At 49.7% G+C, this 24,710-nt stretch overlaps 8 protein-coding genes across 8 annotated transcripts; 3 read left to right on the top strand and 5 right to left on the bottom strand.

Annotated features, from left to right (window-relative positions):
• Positions 1 to 1,622: 1,622 nt before the first annotated feature.
• Positions 1,623 to 4,508, top strand: FTJAE_8155 (gas2 containing protein; the record flags this gene model as incomplete). Its single annotated transcript, XM_037354942.1, has 1 exon — positions 1,623 to 4,508. One exon carries the CDS (start codon positions 1,623 to 1,625, stop codon positions 4,506 to 4,508), a length of 2,886 nt encoding a protein of 961 aa, XP_037204797.1.
• A 600-nt stretch (positions 4,509 to 5,108) lies between these two features.
• FTJAE_8154 (GTP-binding protein MMR1) lies at positions 5,109 to 7,186 on the bottom strand (the record flags this gene model as incomplete). Its single annotated transcript, XM_037354941.1, has 2 exons — positions 5,109 to 6,097; positions 6,157 to 7,186. The coding sequence occupies 2 exons, from the start codon at positions 7,184 to 7,186 to the stop codon at positions 5,109 to 5,111; spliced, it is 2,019 nt and encodes a 672-aa protein (XP_037204796.1).
• A 433-nt stretch (positions 7,187 to 7,619) lies between these two features.
• FTJAE_8153 (low-temperature viability protein) lies at positions 7,620 to 8,900 on the top strand (the record flags this gene model as incomplete). The annotated part of the gene is made up of 2 exons (XM_037354940.1): positions 7,620 to 7,636; positions 7,691 to 8,900. The coding sequence occupies 2 exons, from the start codon at positions 7,620 to 7,622 to the stop codon at positions 8,898 to 8,900; spliced, it is 1,227 nt and encodes a 408-aa protein (XP_037204795.1).
• Positions 8,901 to 9,256: 356 nt separating this feature from the next.
• Positions 9,257 to 13,501, top strand: FTJAE_8152 (SAC3 family 1; the record flags this gene model as incomplete). Its single annotated transcript, XM_037354939.1, has 2 exons — positions 9,257 to 11,243; positions 11,487 to 13,501. 2 exons carry the CDS (start codon positions 9,257 to 9,259, stop codon positions 13,499 to 13,501), a joined length of 4,002 nt encoding a protein of 1,333 aa, XP_037204794.1.
• A 408-nt stretch (positions 13,502 to 13,909) lies between these two features.
• On the bottom strand, positions 13,910 to 15,334 carry FTJAE_8151 (exo-alpha-sialidase neuraminidase; the record flags this gene model as incomplete). Its single annotated transcript, XM_037354938.1, has 3 exons — positions 13,910 to 14,709; positions 14,766 to 15,017; positions 15,073 to 15,334. 3 exons carry the CDS (start codon positions 15,332 to 15,334, stop codon positions 13,910 to 13,912), a joined length of 1,314 nt encoding a protein of 437 aa, XP_037204793.1.
• A 1,229-nt stretch (positions 15,335 to 16,563) lies between these two features.
• Positions 16,564 to 17,580, bottom strand: FTJAE_8150 (endo-arabinase; the record flags this gene model as incomplete). Its single annotated transcript, XM_037354937.1, has 1 exon — positions 16,564 to 17,580. The coding sequence occupies one exon, from the start codon at positions 17,578 to 17,580 to the stop codon at positions 16,564 to 16,566; it is 1,017 nt and encodes a 338-aa protein (XP_037204792.1).
• Positions 17,581 to 19,079: 1,499 nt separating this feature from the next.
• On the bottom strand, positions 19,080 to 20,797 carry FTJAE_8149 (centromere microtubule-binding cbf5; the record flags this gene model as incomplete). Its single annotated transcript, XM_037354935.1, has 4 exons — positions 19,080 to 19,624; positions 19,675 to 20,306; positions 20,387 to 20,543; positions 20,668 to 20,797. 4 exons carry the CDS (start codon positions 20,795 to 20,797, stop codon positions 19,080 to 19,082), a joined length of 1,464 nt encoding a protein of 487 aa, XP_037204791.1.
• A 592-nt stretch (positions 20,798 to 21,389) lies between these two features.
• Positions 21,390 to 22,909, bottom strand: FTJAE_8148 (uncharacterized protein; the record flags this gene model as incomplete). The annotated part of the gene is made up of 4 exons (XM_037354934.1): positions 21,390 to 22,255; positions 22,310 to 22,470; positions 22,520 to 22,601; positions 22,657 to 22,909. The coding sequence occupies 4 exons, from the start codon at positions 22,907 to 22,909 to the stop codon at positions 21,390 to 21,392; spliced, it is 1,362 nt and encodes a 453-aa protein (XP_037204790.1).
• Between the last annotated feature and the right edge of the window lie 1,801 nt (positions 22,910 to 24,710).

Genomic DNA, 24,710 nt, shown 5'->3' with positions numbered 1-24,710 from the left:
TCGAGCTAATAATATCACGGTTGACGGTTGATGGGCCAGCCTGCGTTGGAATAAGAAAGATCTCCTTTGCGTCAACGTTACGAGGTGGTAAAGTTCGTTACCTAGCCAGGTCTTGGCCTCATATTAGAAAGTGGAGGAAAGGGAGGCGAATATGGGGCGTAGCCGAGTCCAGGCGAGAAAAAGGGCTTTTCTCTTTGATTACCTCTACTCCGTAGGTACCTACTTACTACTTTAGCAGCTGTAACTAAAAGTCTGGCACGTAATAGTACCTACTTGAATGGAAGACATGGATGTCTCTAGCATCCGTCAGGTTGATACCTGGAAGGAAAATAGGTGCGCAACACTCTGTATCCTATAGTGAGCGTTCCCGGGCTCATTTTCTCCCTCTTCCAACGTAGGCCTCTCAACAATCATCACTCCAACATATTTTCTTTTCCTTGACTAAATCTTGCGACTATGGTTTTTATTCTTTGTATTCTTGGCATCTTTGCATTATACCTGATCCGTCAATTGTCGTTGTACCTTTCGTTGCCGCTTCATCTTCCCTAAGCTTGCTCTTTCATTGACTGATATCCCTCCCTCGAAGCAAAGTGGCCGCAGTTCCGAAGCTCATCGTCGAACGTCACCAAAGCTGATCCTCCAACGCTTTTATTATATTTATTGGTTTTGTTCTTGTGCATACTGTTTGCACTCTTTTGTTCACACGATACCCAAACTCAGCCAGTCTCTCCAAACAAGATCTTGTCCAGATCCGGCCATTCCATTGTGCCAACCAACAGCCTAGACAAGCTCTTGCAAAGTTCCAACGACGTCAAATTGACGATACCTACTCTGTTTGAGCTGTGTTTCTATTTCACCACATACGTTGCGCACAGGGCATCCGGCCGATCGAACCGACTTTCTTTTTCCTTCTTATCCATGGTCACGAATCGTGGGCGACGAACCAGTGGTTTTGGATTCATTTGACCAGGGCGCTAAATACGACAAGCTATTTGCACAAGCCCCATCCTTGCCGCCAATTCAGTGTAAACCTCATTTATTACAGGCCTCCGCAGCGAAACGCAACGCGACCGTGGCCCACCCGACACTAGAACCTCACGTCAACCCAACCCAAACCACGTCAAACTCAACTCTTCTTTGCGCAACTCTTTGACCGCCATCTCCCATCGGCGATTGCTTCGTTCCCTTTCAGCTCCCTTTCAGCTCCCAGAGTGGCCTTCCAAAGGCCCTCTTTGTCGCTCCTTACCTCTTCGGTTCCACTTTCAGCTTGCTTTTTTCCCTTTCCCTTAAGCCCAAGAGCTTCGTCAGTTGCGCGCCTCTGTGCCACACACAGCTTCACTTCTTCAATTCGTAACTGAACGGTCTTCCAACCTGCATGAAACCTTGCAGCCTTTGAACAAAGAAGCTCCACCTGATCGCATTAACTAGCAAACACCACAAGGACTTTTCCGACCTGACAGCGACCTATCTGACGACACAATTTCTGACGTATCTTCTTCGATATGGGCATCAAAACCTCCACTCATCCCCGCCCCATCGACATGTCCCCAGGTTCCTAGACAGATCATGATTCTACAATCCATCCACCCGATTCGAGTCTGTCTGTCTGCTGGATAATAACCATGACCGATCTCAACGCCCAAGTCGCCAAGCAGGCGCGCGATGCCGCCGCCACTTCACCGGCTCCGAAGAACAAACTTACTGAAGATATTATTGTGAATCTCGGTCCTGCTACTGTCGTCGATGCGCTTAACACAGCCACTGGCGCCCTTCGCACGTCCTTGGATAATGCCTCTTCTAAGGAGCGAGATTTCATAAACCGCACCGCTCTTGCGTCATACACAATCTGGGGATGGTTTGAGGAGCTTCAGTCTTGGCCGTGGCCCTCCGAACCGGGGCCTGCTGGGTATCTGATGCCCAGCGATGAAGAGCGCAAAAGAAGATCGATGCAACTTGCCGTCCCAGGGGAGGATGAGGATCAGTGGATGGGGAGTTTGCTCGCCCGAGATGTGTCGAAACATGAGCAGAGGCTGGCTCAAATTCAGCGTGATTTGTCAGACCTTGATCTCGAAGACATCAAAGTCCATGTCCTCAACCATCATATTCTTCCCTTATCCAGACCAGGTACACCACTTGCCGAATTCACTGGAGCTGGTCAGTTATCGCGTTCCAGCTATAATCGCATGGAGGACCACACTGCAGTGATCACAGCGATTGTTTTAAAGGCACTGCCCGTCTTGGATAAGTTGACTCGTTTACTACACACTTGGAACCTACGACTTTGCGCTCTGCGTCGCATACCAACCGTTCTACTTGCCCTCGAGGACGCTGAAGTTGCACTTAAATCTGCTTTTAAGGCCATTTCTATCCCCACAAAAGACACACCCAAGAAAGACGACAACACTCCCTTACAAGATTCGGCACTTACGAGAAATACATTTGATGTAATGAAAGCGCACCTCGGCGAACTAATCGTCCGTCCTGGCCGGTCGCTTGATTATATGCTAGACTGCTTGGAAGGACTGCCTGACACGCTCCCCAGTGATTGGTTGGATCGAATGGAAGCTGTAGAGTCGAGCTACGGTGAATGGGTTGTGGTATGTGAGAGGAAGATCAGACACACTGAAAACACTGCCCCCCCGGAAGCATTGGGACCTCCCCGCTCTCCTTCACCAGTAAAATCCAACACTGCATCTGACAAGTCTACTACACTCGTTGACAGTTTGGCTGACGATGAATCTGACGGCGACGATGAGAGCTCTGTCAATGCTGGGGCTGCTGTTGTGCCCATCCCGTTGCTTCTACCGCCCAAGAAAGTGGCAGTCACTGGCTCCGATAACCGAGCTATGGAACCCACGAAAGCTCGGGTGCCTTCTGGCGTTTCAGAGTCTGAGACAGCCGTGCCAGAGTGGTATAGGAGAGATCCGTCATCAGAGAGTGAACCTGAAAGCCCTTCGTTTCTTCCAATCGAAGAAGTCGACGAACTCTATGATGGGGAGAATCACACCTTTGACGGCACCAGAGACGTAGTGCCAGTCCAGTCACAATTACCAACGCCAAGCATCGAACAAGACTTTAACTCCTCGATATTGTCAACCCAGTACCCCGAAACACCAGACCACAGCTTCATACACCATTTCGATAGAGATATCTCTCCTGAATTACCACCACTTCGACCCCTTCCTCTTCCAAGGCAGAAGATCGATCCATCCCGGACTCTTACTGTCACTCAGCCTTCGTCGAGCTATTTCGGCGGCCTATCTAGTGACCCACCTGAGGTATCAGCTTCTCCTGATATTCCTCGAACCCGAATTCGTGAAGCAGAGTACACTCAAGCTAGCCCCCCCAGCACTCCGCCTATGTTGCCTGTGATTTCACGGGAATCCTCTTTGGCACCTCTGGATAGCCCTTTATTGCCAGATCGGAACATCGATGATCTAGATATGTCCAACGTGCGAATTGAGGACTCATTCAACGAAGACTTTGACGATTCATTTTCAATCGCTGAGTACCCCACTACTTTCGACCGCCGCAGTAGCGTTGGCGACCAACACCTTCAACAACAAATCAGTCAGATCATTGACTCGATACCGGCCAAGATCAAGCTAACTAATGACTCTTCTTCGAGAGTCAACCTGAATCCCCCGGATGTGCAGCTGCCACGCATCAGAAAGAGGCCCTCCACCGAGCCTTTCCGAAGAAGCGCCTCGAATCTTTCATCCCGTGCTGGCACGCCCTCATTCACCCTTTCGCCTGCCAAGAACACGAGGGTACGGAACCGTGGCCACCACGAGATCAAGGTCTACCATCTTTCTCGTTCGTCCGGCGAGGCTCCAATTAAACTGTTCATTCGCTGTGTTGGCGAACAGGGGGAACGCGTCATGGTTCGTGTGGGTGGCGGCTGGGCAGATCTAGGTGAATATCTCAAGGAGTATGCTAGCCACCACAAACGCCGATCGGCTACAGCCAATGCCAAAGTCGAGGTTCTTCCAGAATCTCCTGTGGCATCAAGGTCTAATATGGGGTCAAGCCCAAATGGACGACCTCAATCTGCAGTTGAGTTATCCCCCATGTCTCCACTGTCCGTCCGTAAGACGCGACGGAGCGTTGGTGCCGTGGGTAGTGAAGCACCTAAACTGAATTCCAAAACATACGCCTTTGGCCCTGCGCTTGGTGAGGAGGATCCCTCAGAAGTGTTCAACCGATCGCGGTCCAACTCTCACCTTGATTGGAATGAAGACGAGAGCTCTTTCCTTGGACTTGCGGGGCCTACAGGCAAGAAAGTTGAGATGAGTGAGGAAAACAAAGCATGGGTCGCAAGTGTCAAGGAAAAGGTCAGAATCGCTAGCGGCGAGCGAAGTCGGCTGCCATCAACGAGCAGCCAGTTTGGTGAGCTCGGTAGAATTGGTGGCACAAAGCGACTATTCCTCAAATCCGAGGACCGTCGGGAATCGAAAGGCGGTCGCGAATCGAGAGGAGGCCGAGAGTCACGGGGAAGTGTCCGATGAAGCTGGTATACCAGCACGAGCAACGAAACCTTTACTCTTGTGTTAACATACTTGCACTTGACCACGAACCTATGAACCTTAGCATTGAACACGGCACAACGACTATCATGGGGGCAAAGTTTTGCTTTGTGGAGTTGGGGAACCATTGGGACTCATCATACATGGACTTAGCATTTGAATTTTTCCTTTTGTTTCGGTGATCGGTCTTTCCTTGGACGAACTGCGGACAGTGTAGACAGTCAATACCCATATTTCCTTATTTGTTATGAGATCTTAGCGTAGTACTTATTTAGATATGTGAGCCAGGAGAAACGTGAAATATCGATCAAACCATCAAGGTAAATTTTGGTTTTCACTGATGCTGAGTCGTAATTTAACAATGATTTCAAGTCTAAAAAACAAAATTTCATTTCGATTCCATAACTGACCGTTATGGTCAAAACATGTGTAGCATCATAGCTTGACCTAAACCCTTCCCATAACAAGATCCTTTTCTGCCAGACCCAATGCACCCGGTTTCCGAAGCCCACCTTTTGTTCCCCTCCAATGCCAATGTATCCGAGTTTCAGTTCCCGTTTTCTCTTTTCTCGTCGCTTTTGCTCAATCATCATCGTCTCCTGCTCTGCGGGCTGCGCGACGTTTACCCTTTCCACCTTTAGGGTTACCCTTAAAGTGCTTCTTGCTTGATGTCATCTGAACGTCCTTGGGATCAAGGCCATTCTCGAGAGCGACCGCTGTACGCGCTTTGCGGCCGGACAGGTGTTTACCCGCCAGAGGGTCTTCCCTGCCCTGCTCCGAATACTGGTAGTTGAAAGGTCGGCTAACGTGACCTTGGGAACTAGAAGGACCGAAGAAGCCCTTGTCGATCTTCTTGGACTTTGGGCCTGCAGGTAGGGGAACATCGACAGTAGAGACAAGGTCAACAGCGTCGTCGTCCATGGCAAGGAAAGGCTCGCTGCTGGCTGGGTCGATGACTGAGAGCTGATCCATAGCGGCACTTAGGGCAGCTCGTCGTTTCTCAGGGAGATGCTCTTCATCATAGAGCCCTCGATTGAAGTCGGCCGCATCATCAATTCCGGGAGGCGGTGAAACGAATAGCAGTTTACCATTTACGTAGTCCTTGAGGATATATCGAGCAGCGCGGGACTCATCGGGTTGACCAAGACCCTGGGTCTGGAAACCACGGGCACGAGCATACGCGCGGAGCAACTCAGCAGCTGTAGGAATTCCTGTACCACCTTCCTCTATGGCTCGAGTGCGGATATGAATACCATAGATTGCCTCTAGGAAAGGCTGAGGGATTCGCTGAGTGACGAGGCCCACGGGTCCCTGGAACTCGCGAAGCTGGTCGATGGGGAGGACACCGTTGCAAACAAGATCAGCCTTGGTAGTGGCAAAGTTGGGAAAGACAAGACCAGGACAATCGCAGAGGATGACACGTTCGCTGAGGTGAATGGTCTGGAAGTGCTTGGTCTTTCCTGGAGTTGAAGAGACTGAAACTTTCTTTGCACCAATGAGGGCATTGATAGTAGAAGATTTACCAACGTTGGGGTAACCAACTAAGCCAACCTGCAGCTTATGATCCGAACCTGTCAATGCATTAGTTGAATTGTTTATGGAGTTTGGTTTTCTTGTAATATCTCCTCACCTGCGTCTGCGGGAGAATGTTTCAGGAAGATGTCTTCCAGCTCTTGAACTGTAAGAATCTGTGTATCAATGTCGTCGGCTTCCTCTGCCGCCTTTGTCTCTTTATCAATTTGGCTCTGTTGCTCAGAATCTTGAGTCAATGGAGCACCTTCTTGTTCTTTTTGACCGCTACCCTCGCCCTGTTCCTCCTCTTCGGATTCTGACGAAGCCCCATCTGGCAACTCATCTTCTGAATCGTCGAGTTCCCTCGCCTCGTTCTCTGCCTTAGCCAGCTCGGCGGAGAAAAAGCGATACGCAATGCCAGCCTCCTTCAGATGCTTTGCCCAAGCCTTTCTCTGTTTGGGTGTCATCATGTCTGCCTTGTTGATGAGAAGAAGGTTCTCTTTCTTGGGATCAACAGCCTTGACATATGACTCAAGATCCTCAGAACGGAATAGGAGAGGGTTTCTGGCATCAACGATCTGGACAATAAGATCCGATCGTTCAATAACTCGCCAGAGTTGTCGCCAAACCTCCAGGTTTCGCTCGAAAGGTGTCATAAGAAGATCATTATTCTCTTGCAGCTCTGCCAAGCCACGCCTCCAGTTAAGGAAGCTCTCTCGCTCTCGTGCGTCCAGTTCTTCAGGTGTTGTTGTAGAATCCCATTTGGGCCTTCGGGGGACTGTCAATCGACCTTTATGCTGCTTATGCTTTCCAAGGACATCTCTCTCCTCATGCGCTGAAAGAAGGTACGGGTTCTTTTGGTCTGTATGGATAATCTTGACATTGTTGGTCTTTTCGGCTGTGAAATCGGTACCAGCCAACTCGGCGGTGGCCAGGAACTCATCCAGATCGCCCTGCTCGGTAACGGAGCGCATCTTGACCCAAGCAGCATCCTTCTTCTCGTTGACAAGATATTGTTCGCCTGTGGCGTGGTTTGTTCTGGTGATGGCAGAAGTTCGCTTCCTGTCGGTTCCCTTGCCTTTACCGAAGCGATCGTTCATGAGGGCGTTGCCCAAACCGACCGAGTTCTTGGACTTTGCCAGAACCATTTTGACGTCGATGTAGAGTGTAGTATTCGGTTGGTGTGCTTCGGCAGCTAATATACGAGGAACGGCTGCTCCACGTCGCAAATACCTCTAGAGGTTTTGTTGATTTTGTGTAAAAACTGAGTTGGATTGATCTGGGAGGGCTGTCTACTGATCAACTCTGTGCCCCGCTGAATAATGACTGTTTCTTGGAGGGGCAAATGGATTTTTCGGGGTCCGTCACGGTGTTTTAATTACTGTTTCCGCACTATAGACCTCCACGATGAAATGCGGTCTGATACAGTGCGAAGGACCTGACAGGGCCTGGGATAACTGTGGAGTATATGATAAGGATTTTTTCCCACCCCGCTAGATTTTTGTACCCAGATGAGTGTCGTCTAAGCCCAACATCTACGCCCACCTGACAACTAAATTCTTGTTGCTTCAAACCATCAAGATGCCTCGAAAGTGGATGTGAGTACTCCGTGATAGTTACGATTCCATAGTATGCTGATACAGATTATGCAGCGACAAAAAGTCTGCTCAGCACTTTACGCTGGTGCACCGACCGCAAAATGATCCTCTCATCCACGACGAAAATGCACCTGCAATGGTGCTCAACCCTACCCAGACCAAGAAGGGATCATCCAAATCGAAGGATCTCGATGATCTGGCTTCTGAACTAGGTTATGAGGCCGAAGATGTCCGCGCGAACGAGGGCGAGGCAGCTAGTTATGGTGTTTACTTTGATGATTCTGAATACGATTACATGCAACATCTGCGCGATCTCAACACTGGTGGCGGAGAGGTTGTTTTTGTGGAGTCGACGGCTACGGCAAACAAAGGCAAAGGAAAGCAGAAACAGTCACTTGAGGATGCACTCAAGAAGCTGGACATTGAGCAGACCGCAGGCGATATTCTCGACGACGAAATTCTTCCATCCAAGAATCTCACAAGGGTGACTTACGAGGCCCAACAAGATATTCCTGATTCTATCAAGGGGTTTCAGCCCGATATGGATCCTCGTCTTCGAGAAGTCCTTGAGGCCCTGGAAGACGATGCATATGTTGACGATGGTGACGACGATATTTTTAAGGAGCTTGCCAAGGACGGCCGCGAACTGGAAGATTATGAGTTTGACGGCGCAGATTTTGACGAGGATGACGGCTGGGAATCAGATGCGACAGCCAAGCCAAACAAAGAGTACAAAGAAGACAACATCCCTCAACTCGTACCGACAGAGCAGCCCGAGGAGGGGCCCTCTCAAGATTGGCTTGAAGATTTCAAGCAATTCAAGAAGGAGCAAAAGGGCGGCAAGGCCCCCGTTGCTCCATCACAGTCTGAGATGCAATCTAATTGGACGACAACTACTCATGGAGGCCGACGCAAGAAGAGAAAGGGAGCACTGACTGATAACTCGAGCTATTCAATGACCTCTTCATCTTTAGTACGAACTGAACAGATGACTCTCTTGGACGCGAGGTTTGACAAAATCGAGGAGCGATACAACGAGGATATGGAGGACGACATGAAGTCCATGTCTGCCGTTTCTACCATGTCTACTGTTCAAGGGCCTGTTCGTGGTGACTTTGATAACATCATGGATGATTTCCTTGGAAACTTCACAAAACCTGGAAAGAGGACAAATAAGAAGACTAAGGCTCAAACAGGCCTCGAGCAATTGGAAGAGATCCGAAAAGGGTTGGGGCCTGCTCGAATCCGCGGCAGGATAAAATAACTGAAGGTTTGAGATTATTGGACTGGAATAAAAGAATGGAGTTTAGGAGTCAAGGAATTTCAATGAGACTTGTGTTCGCGGATGTGGAGATGGGACAACACGCCAGGATTTACGTTCTACTACGGTACGAAATTCAATGTACCTTTTGTAATCACGTGAGGGTGGATCCAGTGTAACGAAGCAAAGCATAGCTCTCCAGAATAGGAACTAGCTCAATGAATCAATTCTATCTCCAACACTCAACCGCAACTTCCATTATAATATTCACCTCAACGCGCATAGAGAGAGCTTTAACTCATTCCCATGTTCAGACGATCTCCTAGATGAGTGCGACGCTTGTTGCATCATCAAATCAGATGTTTTCGACTTTCGGCCAGCCAACGCGGAGTCCGTCTCCAGCGTTCAATCCTTTTGCGACGAACTCTGAGAACAAAGGCAGCGCATTCGGAATTGATAGTACAGGTGACTCGTCAAAGGCGAAGCGGACCAAGCGATCATCAGCATTTGGCGACCAGAGCGACAGTGAAGCAAAGCGCAAGGCCAATAAACAGTTCAAAAACAAGGATGCCAATCTGAGTGACGGAGGCGGCAGGAACAAGAACCGTAAAAGCGACGAAAAGAAGAAGAACATTGATCCGAAGAAAAACCCGTCCAGTACTGCCACCTTCTCCAGGAAGCAAGCAGGTCAAAACACGCGGGGCAATGGATCAACTCCTTTTGCGGCGACGCGTAACGAATCGCGACCAACTTCATCATCAAGCGCCAACTCCGACGATGAGTCTATCCCCGATACTTACCATTCCGACGATCCGCAAGCGAAAAGGGTATACGAGCAACTGCGTAAAGATGGCATTCACCCTCCCCAGTGGCCTTCACAACCTGGCAATCCCAAGAACAAGGCGGAAGTGACAAAGTTCCGCGAGAAATACGAAACATACCGCAATAAGGCGCGCGCATCTCTAACGAAGGCCGGACTGATCGATGACCCAGATAAGCGCAAAACTCTTCAGGATGCTATCGATTTCAAAGGCATCTGCGAGGACATGTGCCCTGAGTACGAGAAGATCACTCGAATCAATGAAATGGACGTTCATCAGCCCGAAAAGAATCCCAAGACTACATACGCAAACACACGTCGCATGGTCAAGAAGCTCGCTCGTTCCGCCGCTGGTCAAGAAGCGCCGTTACCCATGGACGTTCGATCAGTGCCGGCCCTCAAAAGGACATTGGACTATCTAATTGACGACCTGTTACGTGACGACGGCAACCTACCAGTCTTGCATGGGTTTTTATGGGACAGAACACGCGCAATCCGCAGAGACTTCACCTTTTTTTCGTCACTCACCCCCGACGAAATGAAGATTCAGGTCTATGTTCTGGAGAACATCGCACGATTTCATGTTACGGCACTTCATCTTCTCACTCGAGACGGCAAAACACCCGAGGACTTTGTAGAGCAGCAGGAATTAGAACAGCTTGGGAAAGCCCTCTTGTCCCTCCGTGACGCTTACGATGATTGCAACGATCAGGGCATAAGATGTGAGAACGAGCCTGAATTCCGGGCATACTACCTCATATTCCATGCCTACGATTCGAACATTATAGAAACGTTGCAGCGTCAATGGAAACCAGCCCTTTGGAAGGACTCCAATGAGGTTCGTACGGCCGTCCTGCTCGTTGAGGCTCTTCAAAATACCCAAGACTTTCACGGGCCTCTGAAGGATGCGCCGTCATTAGCCGCATCAGCGGCATATCAATCATACTTCAGAATAGTTGAGGATCCCAAAGTTTCCTACACAATGGCTTGCTTCGCAGAATGTCACTTTCCCAGGCTTCGTCGCGCTATCTTGGCCGCCATCAACAGAGGTCTCGCTCGGCCCAGGGAGACCTCCAAGGACGTTACTGCCGCTGTCTTGAACAAGTTTCTTCGTTTCGATACCATTGAGCAAGCTGTTGAATTTGCGGAGCTGCACAACATCGAATTTGGCCAATGCGATGAGGATCCGTCCGATGCCAGCCGCCAATACGCGAAACTGGATAGTCGTGGTTCTTTACCTCACCTTCGTCTTCAACACCAATTCTCTTACTCTCTTGTTGAAAAGAAGCGTGGCTCAAAATCGCTACCAGAACTGATACATCAAACAACCTACCAAAGCGCAAATCCTCCTAAGGCTGCTGTTAATGGTTCATCCCAAGAAAGCCTCTTTGTTCCAGAAACACAACCTACTCCCAACAATCCAACAATCCCCACTGGACCCAAAGCTACAACGCCAAACCCATTTGCATCCTTTGGCAAGCCCAGTGAACTCGGAGGGGATAATAAGTCTATCAATGGCAACTCAGGTAAGACCCCATTCCTACTGTTTAATTTGCGCCAAAGATTCTGCATCCCCTGGTTTTCTGCATGTTCGATTACGTGCAAAGACCTTTACTTTGCAGGCGAATAGGAAATCGCATTCAGCCGGAGACTCGACAGGCCACAGTTCTTGAGATTTACTAAGGACAACACATTGGCTCGAGACGAACCACTGGAAATCTGGCAAAGACACGCCTAAACCACTGGTTCTGACGTTTGTATTCGCTTAGGGACTACAATCAACGGAACGGCCTCGATTAGGGCTTCTGGTTCGCAACAACCACCACTCCAGAAATCCCCTTTCGTATCTGGCTTGGCTTCGACAGCCAAGCCGCCTCCTGTCAACCCTTTCGCACCCACGCCATCTGCACTTCCGCAATCCTCCGTTGGCAATGTTTCTCATCTGCCAGCACCTACCCCTGAGCAGCCACCTGGATCCGGAAACCGGCCATTACCGAACCCGTTTGCCTCTTTTTTCAAGCCATCAACCATTTCGGAGGAGCAAGCACAGAGCAGTCCATTCAGTCAGGTTTCTGCCTCCAGTGAGAAAAGGACGGCAACAGGAACGACCTCCACCTCTCTACCAACCACTACGACGGTCGCCTCAACAGAGAACACTTACAGCAAAGGGATCACAGCAGACAAGCCGGAGCTCCATCCCCCCACCATCACCTCAGCACAAGCCGCGAAGCAACCTAGCATCAACATATTTCCAACAACGCCTCAACTGTCCTCAAGTCCCTTTACAACCGTAACACAAGCTCAAAAATCAACCACACCGAGCGACAGTAATACCACATCACAATCGACGATACCCTCGGCAGCTTTCAACCTGGACAAAACACCTACGTTAAATGGAGAACAAGGCAAACCGGCAACGGGCATCTTTGATACAAAACCCCCGTCCACATCAACACCTCAATTCTCGTTCTCGCCGGTTGGAACCTCATCTTTGTCCCATCCTGCATCCAATGGTGATGATTCCCAACTTTCAACAACCCCATTAGCTGCACATATAACAAAGGAGCACACTCCCCCTCCTCCTAAACCGCCATCACCACCTCGTGACCTCTTGGGTGACTTCACCAGATGGTTCGTAACTGGCGATGACGGACTCATGGACGAATTTCAAGCATTTATGTTGGATAATATACTACAAGGCGTTTATCGAAAATACGTCAAGGAGGAAGAAGCCAGGAGACAGAAGGAGGAAGAAGAGCAAGCACTGGCTGAAGCACAAAATTTTCGCACATACAGCTTATCAGTCAGATACTTCTATCGCTGGAAAGAGATTGCGCGTGATCGTCGCTTGAGCCAGCTTCGTCGTAGCGGCCGAGAGCAGATGAGAGCTTACTATGAAGAACAGCGTGTAGCGCAAGCTAAGGCTCAACGAGAAGCTGCGCGCCAAGCTGCGCGAGAGCAGGCCGAAATCGCCGAGTTGAATCGACCAGAGGAGCTGAAGGACCTACTGAAACACAAGAAGCCAAGTAAGCGCCGTCAAGCAGCAGAAGAGGACGCATTGCTTGCTTCCGGTGTTCTATCTGGAATCAACAACGAACAGGAAGCTGTGGCCAGGATTGTGCGTAGAGCGCCATCCGCCACCAGCTCCATCTCCAGCAAACAATCGAGCTCATCTCTCGCAAGAAGTGGTTCAAAGACTAGAGCGCTTCGAAAACAGTTTGGTGATCAGTCGGCCACTTTCAGACGGTCACTGCCTCCTATTGTTTCTCGAAATACCGAAAGTCCAGAGCCCAGTAATCGTGTCAGCAGAGTATCTGAACGCTGGCGACTCAAGGCTATGGGGATTGTGCAGCTGCCTGATGGAACTGCTGTTCCTGAAAGGCTGGCGAACGAGATGCAGTATGGGAAGAAGCAGTCAACGGGTAGTATGGGCCCGCCTCAGAGTGGCTTTAACCGCCGGGCCTCCATAAGTGGCCTTGGCCATCCTGAAGAACGCCATCGACTATCGGGGTCACACGGTACCGTCGATACCACCGAATCTGATAGTTCTGCGACGAACAAAAGAAAGCGGGCCACTGACGATGACGGCGAGTTAGCTCAAGATGACCAGATCAAAATCAGCTCGCATAAACGAGTAATGAGCGATGCGCAGACCCTAATCGAAGAACTCCGTGCTATGAGGGAGGAGATGGAAGAGGGAGCGACTTGGTTCAAAGACCAGAATGATAGAATGCAGAGTGAACTGATCAGCAGAGGTTCGACACCCTGGGATCAAGATATATGAGGAATTGTAGATAAAGAAGGAAAGACTGCTGATAATGAGGATGGCGGTACCATCCAAAGTATATACTCCTGTGGTTGGATGGATGGGAGTTGCATAAGTACTCATTGCAACACTTGAGTCTTGCCGGTTACTCCGGACCTGTATCGATATGAGGTGATGGCATGATTTAGAGCTGGTTGGGAAAGGCATTGCATTATATGGAGAAATGGCCAAGCAAATATACACACACGTTCGCATTTCAGTTCGAATCACATCACGCATTCGCTGCCTTTTGACTCATTTCTCATTACAGCGTCTCGCCACTAAAACCCTATATACAAAGGCCCATATCCATAAGCATCCTGTCTGTTTACCCATGAAACCCGTCCGCTCAGAAAAGACCAACATATATAAACATCGGTAGTAAGCTTACGATCGTCTGGCCTTTTTAGGTGGGGGATCAAATACAATCCGAATGTTCCGTGTTTCGCTGGGAGCTTGTGAATCTCTGGACTGCTTTTTCCTCAGAAAGCCTTTGCCCGAGCCATTAGTTGGTTGTTGCACCCAAGGATTGTTGCTATCGTGGCATTCACGTGGGAATGTAGCTGAACGGGGCGTTGTGATAGAGAAACCGGGGCTAAACAGCGGGGATGTGATACCTGGTGTACTACATTGTGGCCCAGCTGAGTTTGACAACAGGGGAGCGTTTGTACAGCTTGACACACTTTCTGCTGGAGACGCATCTTCGCGATAGGGCGTGTGTAGAGGAGCTTTTGTGGGTGGCGGTTGCGGGATAGCGGTAGTGACAATGCCGAGTTTGTGGGAGTCGTTTAGATTCCTCACTGCACTACGTGGGTTCCAAAGTGCAGAATTTGACAGGTTTCGTTCCTCATCCATATAAGGGGGGAGGTCGTGGAAGCCAGGAGTCCTTGGTGTAACATGTGTCTGGCAACGGAAGGAGAGAGAAGAGCGTCTGTTGCGTACAGAAAGCTTTTTGCGCTTCCGATGTTGCATGAAGATACAACCTGCAGAAATGAGAAGGAAAGCGGCGGCACCAACAGCAATGGCAGCAATTGAGGTGTTGGGAAGGTCATGGTTATCTCCTGGTGCAACTGAGGCAGATGGATCTACAATCGAGATGGTCCCCTCGCTGAAAACAGTGTCATTGAGCCCTATAGGGGTTCCTGGCCTGGGACGCTGTTGGCATCCAGCATTGAGGGCAACAAGGACTAGACAAAGAGAGATGGTTAGATGAATCAAGCAGCTGGGTTAAGGAACGGCTCACAATTCGATATGATTGTCTGGGAGCTATCCGCCTTGACACATGCCTGGCATTTATCAACTGCATCGCCGAGCATCGCTTTGTCATCAGTGTCACAGTAATCATACTGTTCTCTATCGTTGGGTTCCGTAATGCCTTTCTTCAGAGCATTCCCAATGGGGCCACAAGCTTCAGATGTGATACAGGGGCCGGAACTGATGCCGGTTGCATTTGGGTAACCAAAGATACAGTAGTCAAAAGAGTAACGCATGTTGTCTAATCGTGCAAAAGTCAGATGCTGTTAAACAGTTGAGTTCTTAGCATGACTTACACAAGAACCAATCTTGGTCACTTTCGTCGCCCTGCTTGAAAGCACTGTCCTGTAAACAAGTAAGACATCTTTGGAACTTTTGGCCTGCTGCCTTCCTCTTGAAGTCGTCATCGTCGCAGACAATCTCGCTGCCGCGGGTTTCGTAGGAATTGGGATCTGACCGGTCAAGGCAGAACTGGGAACAGGGAGAGTTGGGTGTGACTTGTAGAGCCGAGACCGGCGTCCAGAACAAAAAGAAAGAGACAATAGAGAATAGGAACATCATGGAGGTCCACTGTGGTGTTTAATGTTTCAAAAAGAAGGTCGCTGTTTCGATAAGCGACATGAATATTTTGATGGGTATCAAGGTCAATCTGAGGCCAGGCCAGCTGTGAAACAACTCGATTCGAAGGGTCAAGGAACGGTATTAAGGACAATGAATATGGTGGGTTGGTATACCAGATACCCTTGTTACAACATGTTGGTATTCGTCGTTAAGTAGAAGGACATAGCAATACAACACAAATGGGAATTAAAGGCGCCGTTTGAATGAGTGAACGAGCGAGGAGTAGAAAGGAACGGGAAGTCGAAATCTGATGCGAGGATTCTTGAGAACAGAAGAGAAAGAGAAGAAGCGAGCTGCAGCCCTTCTGCATATTAACTACCTTACCTAGTATACCTAAGTTCCCTATGGATAGTGCGAAGAGAAAACGAGAACGTGGGTGTCGTTCTCCATCACTCGATCGAGAGCTGCAGATGCAACGCCATGCACCACACTTCACCGCACTAAGATGCATACTCTGCCCTATATTGCACATTGCTAGACTCAGCTGGTGTTGGCCAAGAATCGAATACGACCGAAAAGGGGGGTCTGGGAGCCGCGCTATGGCTCCCAATCACCCAATTCTCGGTTGACAAGTGCCGCCAACTTGTCTGTGCCGCATCGATCCATGCTTGTGATAGGAAACAACTCTTCCCCGGGCGGTATCGAGGCGGCCCAAGCAGCGAACAAGGATTGAGGGTTATGTAGTTGGGTGGTGAAGATGGCTAGGGGCGCTTAAGTTGTATGTATGAGACATAGAAAGGGTGGGTGGTGAACTGAGACATACCAGACAAAGCATGTTTACGGAAGATTTTCTGCGGCCTCATTGGTTCGTGCCTGGAAGTGCCAAAAGGTGGTCTTTACAAGCAGCGAATCAGAGACGAGGAAAGCGGTCAGTGCAGTTCAGGGCGGTTATTAGCTTTAGGGGCCCAAGCAGCCCCAGCGCTTAATTAAGGCTGGCTCATGGCTGTAGCCGTCACCACCAAGTTCATTCATCATCATCACATTCATCACACCTGCGAACGTGCCTGGAAACGACTACGAAGAAAAGCGTATATGAAATGAATCAATTTGAAATCTAATCTATAAGCTTAACCAAAAAACCGCCCCAAAAACACCAAACCTGCCGAAGATTTGCTTCTTGTCGAGGTATCACAACTGTCGCCTCCCGAGGCCGGTTCTTTCTTTTTCTACTTGTATTCAAGTCCATATCCAATGGCATACATGCATCTCTTGCCCTTCCCGCACCACGCATGAAACACCATGAACTTTCCGTTTTCCGAACTTGTGCCTCCACCGGGACCTTTCAGGCCTAGAGTTGGTGTCTTGAGAAATGGAGCTTTCCCCCGCCTGTAAGGGCCCTCGATCCGGTCAGCAAAGGCATATTTGAGATCGTAGTCATCGCCTGTGTACATGTGGCTACTGAAGAAGAGCAGATACTTGCCCTGCTCAGTCCGTACTAGACTTGGAGCCTCAACCAGGGGCCCATCCTCGGAGGCGATCCGGTCCAGGATGTCCACAGGTTTGCCGATCGGTGTGGAGCCGTCCTTTGTCGAGACCTCTTGGAGCTGGATGGGAGTTCCCGAGCCGTTTTTGAGAGCGTTGCCATCGACTTTATAGACGACATATCGTTTGTTTGTGGACTCGTCAAAGAAACCCGCCGGGTCGATTGCGCCGCCTTCGTCACGCGGACAGGCGAATGGTTGAGGATCCATTTCATATGGACCGTAGATGAGTTGGGATCGTGCAACTCCGATGCAATGTCCACCTTGAGGAAGTTCTCCAGAAAAGTACATTATATACGAGTCCTCCCCCAGTTTCCGCACGTCAGGGGCCCAATAATTCTTCCCACTCGTCCATCCATCTCCGGGGAGGGCATCTTGCGCGAGAGGAGTCCACTCGCCCATAAGATCATCTGCCACAGCAACCTGGATGTGGTAGCCACCACCGCTTGTTGCAAAAGACACCCAGTGGTCGTCTCGGTCTTGAAGAATGCATGGGTCGGGGAAGTTGATATTCAGTCGTGGGGAGAAAGACTTGCCGCGACCTTTATGTCTTCGATTTAAGTGCTGCTTTGGTGGCGGCAATATGAAAGGTCGAAGAACAGGAGCCGATGTATTTGTTGGTAGGGTTGATGCAGTGCCGAAAAGAGAAATTGAGAGAATGAAGAAGATGATTCGCCTCCAGAGGCTCGATGAAGCGGACATGACGGGCATATCCTATGAACTCAACCTTTTCTGGGACGCTGGCACTGCAGCATATAAATCGTTCAGCTGAGCCTCAATCTCGGTATCAGTTAATCCCGATGTCATGTATAGTCGATCACTGGGTCCGAGGAAAGCTGAAGGCTAAGTGATCAACACGGTCTGACGTTGAGTTGTGAATCCTTGACCCAGATGAGAACTTGGCAAGTATTTATATCCCAAGCAAAAAAAAGACTTTGCAGGAGAAGGTTTTGAGTCGAATACGCCTGCAAAGTGTAGATAGGCCTCTGATTCAATGACAGGGTCTCGCTGAGAAGTATTCTTGATATGAGCAACTCTAATTGATCTCTGGGGAAAGAAACTTTTGATAACGGAACCTTGGACGAGCAAACGCACAACTAAACTCCGAGTTTTCCTCACTTTATACTTCTACTCTTACAGCCACAGGCCAAGCCATGGGACCTACTTCACTACTTACTTCGTGGCCCTCTTTGCCATCACGCCCATACGCTCTCATGCAGGACAGAAACAGCCAACTAGACGCTCTCTTGATAACACTCTAATCTTAAGGCCATCCCTGATCTTAATAGGGGCAGGCAAAGGAAGGGACCAGATTTTCAGCCAGTCCAAGTAAACGCCCAAGCCGGGATATCCCTCGCCATTATGCTGTGCCATGCGCTGGCTAACAGAGTTGCAGCGACTTGAATCCTCTGCTTAGCGAACAGCTTGCTGCTGTGGAAGTCCACTCCCTCAACTACGAAACAGGGACAGCTGTTACTCGAGATGCGTTGCTGGAGCCTGATTCGTCCAGTGTTTCCACCCAGGTCCAATGTATTGTTTGGCCAAGACTGGTTCCTTTTTGATCTGCGACTAATACGACAACGGTTGGATTGTTACTCGACCGTACGTATCAGGGACTTTGCATTGTGCCTCCTGTGGAACCATGACTCAACTAAGACTGCCTTATGCTCTCACTCATTTCGTGCCCAGAAAATGTGTCATCATACTTACAGTAGCCTCATGACAACACATGCATTGCCCAGACTTGATGGACGTTTCATGACGATGAGACCTCAGATCGGATTCCAACAATACCGTAACACCAAGAGCCACCGTATTACGTGACCGCTACATGATGTGTCATGTGTTAGTGTACCCAAACCACGCATCAGTCCTTACACATAGCGGTCACAAGCATAAACTACGGCAGATAGACATGATTCAACCTCATACATTCACAGGTCCTAGACAGACGGTTCCCACAGAGACATGCAGTAGTTTTATCGTGCTTTGCATTGAGTGCCTCGCATCTACTCCTACCAGGATTTTCGAACCAAAAACGCCATAATAACCCCAAAAAACAATTTCAAGCAGCCAAAAACGGTACTAGAACAAGAATATGGTACAGCAAGCACACCTCTCCTTGCCAGCAGAACCTACATCTCGGGTATCAAGATCTGCCTTCAGGTTTTGGCCCATACCCAAACTTGGCCTGGATTCCATTAGTCGCTGTCGCTGTCCATAGCCTCGCCCTTGGCAGCCTTCTTAGCAGCCTTGGCCGCCTTCTTCTCTGCCTTTCTTCGTTTGCGCTCAGCCTTCTCTTCAGCGGTCTCGCCATCGTGCTTCTTGCGCTTCTTGTCCTTGCTGTCATCAGCAGCAGGTGAAGAGGGAGTGGCAGCCTCCTCCATAGGAGTATCCTCAGCCTCCGAGGCCTTGACAGGAGCGGCGGCGGCGGCGGCGGCAGAGGCATCGCTGGTGCTGAAATCCTTGTATTCGGAGCTCCACTTGGCAGGAGTGGCATCGTTCGGACGGCCGTACTTGTCGAGTTTGCCGTCAGCCTTAAGCTTCTTCTTCTCAAGAGCAACAGGGCCAAGACCCCAACGGCGGGGGTAGAGGTCGCGCTCCATGATACAGCGCTTGACCTTGGCAACGACACCGTGATCGCAGGTGGACATCTCGACAGTGGACATCTGAGCGATACCTAGAGCAATGGCTTCACCCTTGGTGGTCATAAGGACGACTTCCTCATGATGCTCAATGGCAGACTCTATCAATGAATTAGTAAATTGCGACATGAATTATCGTTTGGGGACTTACCGTATCGAAGAAGACCGGGAAGCATGAGCTTGGCACCATAGCAAACAGCGTTAACGGCACTGTCCTTGACGACAAGTCGCTTGTAAGAAGTCAGGAGAGTCTCGAGAGGAGAGATAACCTTGCGAAGGTAAGACTCGTCGCGGGTGTTGTCCATTTGCCACTGGGCATCGAGAACATCGTGGAGAGTGACCAAGCCCTTGGACTCATCCATGGCACCACTGCGGACACGTCGAAGCTCCTGCATGTGGCCACCGACACCGAGAAGAAGACCCAAGTGGACACAGAGGGTTCGGATATAAGTACCGGCCTCGCAGCTGACCCAGAAGACACCGAGGTGTCGGTCGTTGTCGAACTCGATAAGCTTGCTCTCGTGAATGGTTCGGATACGGAGCTGGCGCTTGACGGCAGAGATCAGAGGGGGTCGCTGGAAGAGCGCACCGGTGAGAGTCTCGAGAGCGCGGGCGAACTGGGCCTGGCCGCCGGGCAGCTTATCGTGAAGGCGGATGACAGCCACATATTCCTTTCCGGCACCCTGCTGAGACTTGACAAGACGAGTGGCACGGTCAATGCAAACGATCAAGCAACCAGTGACCTTGGGATCAAGGGTACCACTGTGTCCAGTCTTTTCGCATCTATAGGTAATATCATTAGCAGATAGTTCGACTTGGACGCGCACTTTGACGCGATACTCTTGGTTGGAAAATTTTCGTACCGCAGAATGCGCTTGACCCAAGCGACGACCTCGTGAGAAGAAGGGTTAGAGGGCTTATCGAGGTTGATGACACCAGAGCTGATGTATTGCTTAAGATCGCGCTTCAGGGGAGAGCAGCCATTGGGGATGGGAGTGAAGTGGCCTGTTCGGACAAGGACTGCAAGTTTTGAAGATTATCGGTTAGTCTTTGAATTTCGAATAAATGATCAATTGAGGCTCTACAAGCCACCAGAAAATATCAAAAACGCGCTTTGATCATCGAATTGTGTCAGGAAACTCACGCTTGTCGTAGTTCTTGAGCAGCAGAGGCCACTGGCTGGTGTCGAGAGAAGGAGTGGTCGCCTGGGGCTTGATGGTGTACTCCTCCTCCTCTGTCGTCGTCTTCTTGACGACCGCGACGTCCTTGGACATTGTGAACGGAATGTAGTTACCCTTTTAGAAATTGTGTGATATACCGGGTGAAGCGCGGCAGGTGCTTCTTTGCGACAGGAGGGAAGAAACGGAAGGTGCGAGTCGTTGGTTTCCTCAGTGTCTTGCCCGGTGTTGTTGGAAGCTTCCAAATTTTTTTTTCTCTGGTCGGATTTCATTGTGGAGACCGAAGGAAGCTGCGGCCGGTGTGTGGCGGCAATTGAACACTAATCCTGTTTTGGTTACCTCGATTGCTTTTAGCCACAGCAGCCACCAGATCTATTCGACCAAGTCATGTTCTCATGCTCACTCATCCAGCAGACATCACAACAGCAAAGACTTCAACGATATGCCTCAAGATACCGGCTGACTTTCAGTGGAAACTTTCAAGATTAGGTGGCTCTAGCTACTAGGCTGCCCTGCGCATCACATCATCCTGCAAGTGCAAGTCCGCAGTGGAGCTATATACATATATATATTTCATTCAGTTCAAATCGTGACATTTCAATAGTGGTATCCCATCCTTCAACGCCAAGCTAACGAGAGAAAAATACAGAGAGACAACTATGTTATCAGGCTCGTAGCACAGTCGAGCCTACGGCTCACGACCCATTCGGCCATTATCTTCGTGATGTTCATACGGGTTAGGGTATCCGTATGATTGATTCATATGGGTGATCCCTTCTGGAAAGTAACCTGGCTGCGAAGCAGTCGTGCGACTTGACTCTCCATAGGGATTGATGCCGGTCTGATATATTCCTATGCCCGCATGAGGATTTTCCACGGGTGTCATCTCATACTCTTCCCCTCGGAGGCCCTTGCCTTTTGAGTTGCCTGAATTGACAGAGGAGTCATCTCCGCCCAAAGCAACTCCTATCTGAGAGCTGCTTGGATCTGGTTGATACATTGAAGGGAACATCTGAGGAAATTGTGCTTGGCTATTCATCGCCGGAGTCATCTGTTGGTTGGGGGCCATGACTGGCCAGTGAGCGAGCTTGAGTTCAGTTGCGCTGACGGGACTGTTATACTGCGAGGCGTATGGTGACACATGGTGTGGAAACAGATGCTCGGATCGGACACTAATTGGCGATTCGTCCCAGCTTCTGAGTGGCTTTTGGCTGAGAGGAGTGTCGCGAGTTTCGCGAGGGATAGTCAGTGGAGTGGGCCAGGAATTGTTGTGTTTCGTTTCCAGCATACTGAGGAATGCCCTTCTTCGTCTCCTACCACGCCAGATGATACAAAATCCAAGGGTAAATAAGATGAAGGCCACCCCTCCAGCGGCGATGCCCACCTTGGCACCGAGACTAATAGGGCCCTGGTCGAGCCATTCTGGGTTCACGGAAGCAACTGGCGTGGGCTCTGTGACATTGACGTCGTCTCTAGAGAATATACTTCCTTCTGTAGAGACCAAGGTACCAGGCTGTGGTTTCTGTTCACATCCAGCTTGAAGAACAGTAATAACTATTTATGGTTAGTATATGAGCCAGAGAGAGAATTTATTGTCAGCAGACGTACAATTGGCAAGAAAATGGTTGTCGCCTGCTTGGAGGCACTCAGTACATCCAATAAAATCAGCTGTGTCGTGGACAGGCCAATTATCGCAATAGTCGTAGCTTTCGACGTCTGAGGATAAGTTGCGGTATACTATAGCATTGCGGAATGGCCCACATGCTTTTCTGTCGGGTGTTAGACCAAAGTCGCGTACAAAAGAAGGACATAACTGACGAGGTCAAACAAGGTGTGTCTATTGTGTTATTATTGTCAGGAATTCCGAAGAGGCAATACGAGGTTGCGTAACGCAAGTTGTCTAGAGATGATCAGTCCTCGGTTTTCATGCTGAAACGCAAGATCTCTCAACCTACAGAGGTAGTATTCCTGGTCTGTTTGATTGTTCTTAGTAGTGTAGTCGCTGCTTTGCTCACACGTCAGGCACTGTTGAAACACAATGCCTGCGCCACTGGTATAATCGCCTTCCTGGCAGACGACATCATCGTTTGTAGTCGCATCGAGAACATTGCCACATACTGTTCCACAGGGAGAATTGTCTGCGACGAGAATTGCGGCAGCTGGACCGAGCAGGCTCAGGCCTGTTGTTATCAATGTTAAACCACGCATCGCTAATGAAGCCGGCGGTAAGTTGTAAGGCCGAGTTGTTGATGGCCTTCAGTGGAAGGACCAGCTTTACTAGTTTGGCCGTCGTTAAGAAGCCAGGCTGAAGAGAACGGTGTCCGATGGAGGGGATGGGTCCGATGTGTTACACCAGATGATAGGCGAAGTAGAGTTTTATCTGCGCGCGCAGTAGGACGAAGTCTGCCGCCTTTGAAGGATCCTTGAGGGCCGGTTGACTATCGGCCGCGTCTTATTCTTATATGAGGCCCGGTCGCTTCTAAGGGCTCAGAGACGTCGTGACATGTGTGACACATGCCATGGGCCAGCAGCGCCTCTTGTGTCTGGCGCGGAAAATGAAGTGATTGTGGGGGAATCTGCTGTTCCAGCGCGGCTGTAGGTATGCAGAACTTGTGCCAGAGAACAAGTCAATGTGAACGATGCAAGTGACAAGTTGAAATGTCGTTGGTGATGAAAAGCCAAGAGAGCGTCAACTGCACCGCTATGGTTGCTGAGGCGCATAAGTAGAACTACAGGCAGTTCATGTCTGATTGGGGCCAAGGTTCCACCTCTCTTCTCCCAGCCTCCACATCCTCGAGATGTGATAGCTGCTTTGTGGTAAGAATCGACCATGATCCTTGCTAGGATTGGTCGGCATCTACGGCGTGGTCTGTTCTTCATCCCAGTCTCAAATTGTGATGGTGTTGAGAGAGGATGGTATATGAGGGGAACCAGCCACTCACAGTCGCTATCACGACAACCGCCACCCCCATCGAAGCCATGCTGCAAGGCCCCTGGTTCTTTCACACTAGCCCCGGCGGCTACAGGCTCAAATGATTGACTGTTGACCATCCAAACCCCATCCACTCGAATCGCTCGGTCTACCGCCCCTCTCACGGCTTTTCGGATACTGGTCTCTACTGCACCTATCACCGCACATCGATGGTGACTTGAGGCTTTGATTTCCTATGAGCCGCAAGTGCTGAGTCTATAGACTCTGTTTTTGATGTCACCGGCATTGTATGATGTCCTTTTCGATATTACGGATTGAATGTGGTTGTTTGCAAATATGTACTGGGTTTCTGCGAGTTTGTGGTGTAAGCAAAGGTATCTTGATGGTTTTGTGGCCCACATGGTAACGGAGGTGAAAGAAAGCCATACTCTGTACGAGCTTACCCTTTCTCTCCAAAGTGTTCAATCTCAAGAAACTTGTCCCTTAGGCATTGCACCACTCACTCCAACTGTCTTAATTACCTAAGCATCCATGGAACCTCATTCGGCAGCCTCATCGCAATCTCGGCCCCACCCCGTTCCGGAGCTCTTGGCTTCAGGATCGAAGCTGTCTTCACGGGTATCGGTATTGGTATAAAGTATCTGACGCTCACGCAACCCAAATACATCTTGAACCTGATCGCTATCTCATTTTCTCAGTTAAATATCCACAAGTAAGGTTTTGCAAGAAGCTTTATGGATTAGGTACTGATAAGCTTCCCATATAATACAGCTTCAACACGAACAACCCTTGGATAATGTTTACGAGCAATGAGCTCAGTGATTTCAAGGTTTTAATTCTGATGTTTTGTTTTCCTTTGTTCAGCTGCTATCCAGTGTCATTATCTACATAATGCGTAAATGCTAAATACCTACTCCAAAGCTCGCCCGCCATTTCAACGTCGCGAAACAAAGAAAGTTTTGTGAGGGCCAAGCCTCCAGTGAACATAAGCATACCATATCCCCCACCCAAAGAAAGTATATGAACATCCATCTAATACTAGCAAAGGCCAGTGGGTTGTCATAAGTCCTTCATCCC

This window comes from Fusarium tjaetaba (assembly GCF_013396195.1).
Source record: "Fusarium tjaetaba strain NRRL 66243 chromosome Unknown NRRL66243_c0000171, whole genome shotgun sequence".
Taxonomy (NCBI): domain Eukaryota; kingdom Fungi; phylum Ascomycota; class Sordariomycetes; order Hypocreales; family Nectriaceae; genus Fusarium; species Fusarium tjaetaba.
The sequence above is the reverse complement of the archived record's forward strand: the minus strand, read 5'-3'. Positions and strand labels throughout refer to the sequence as shown.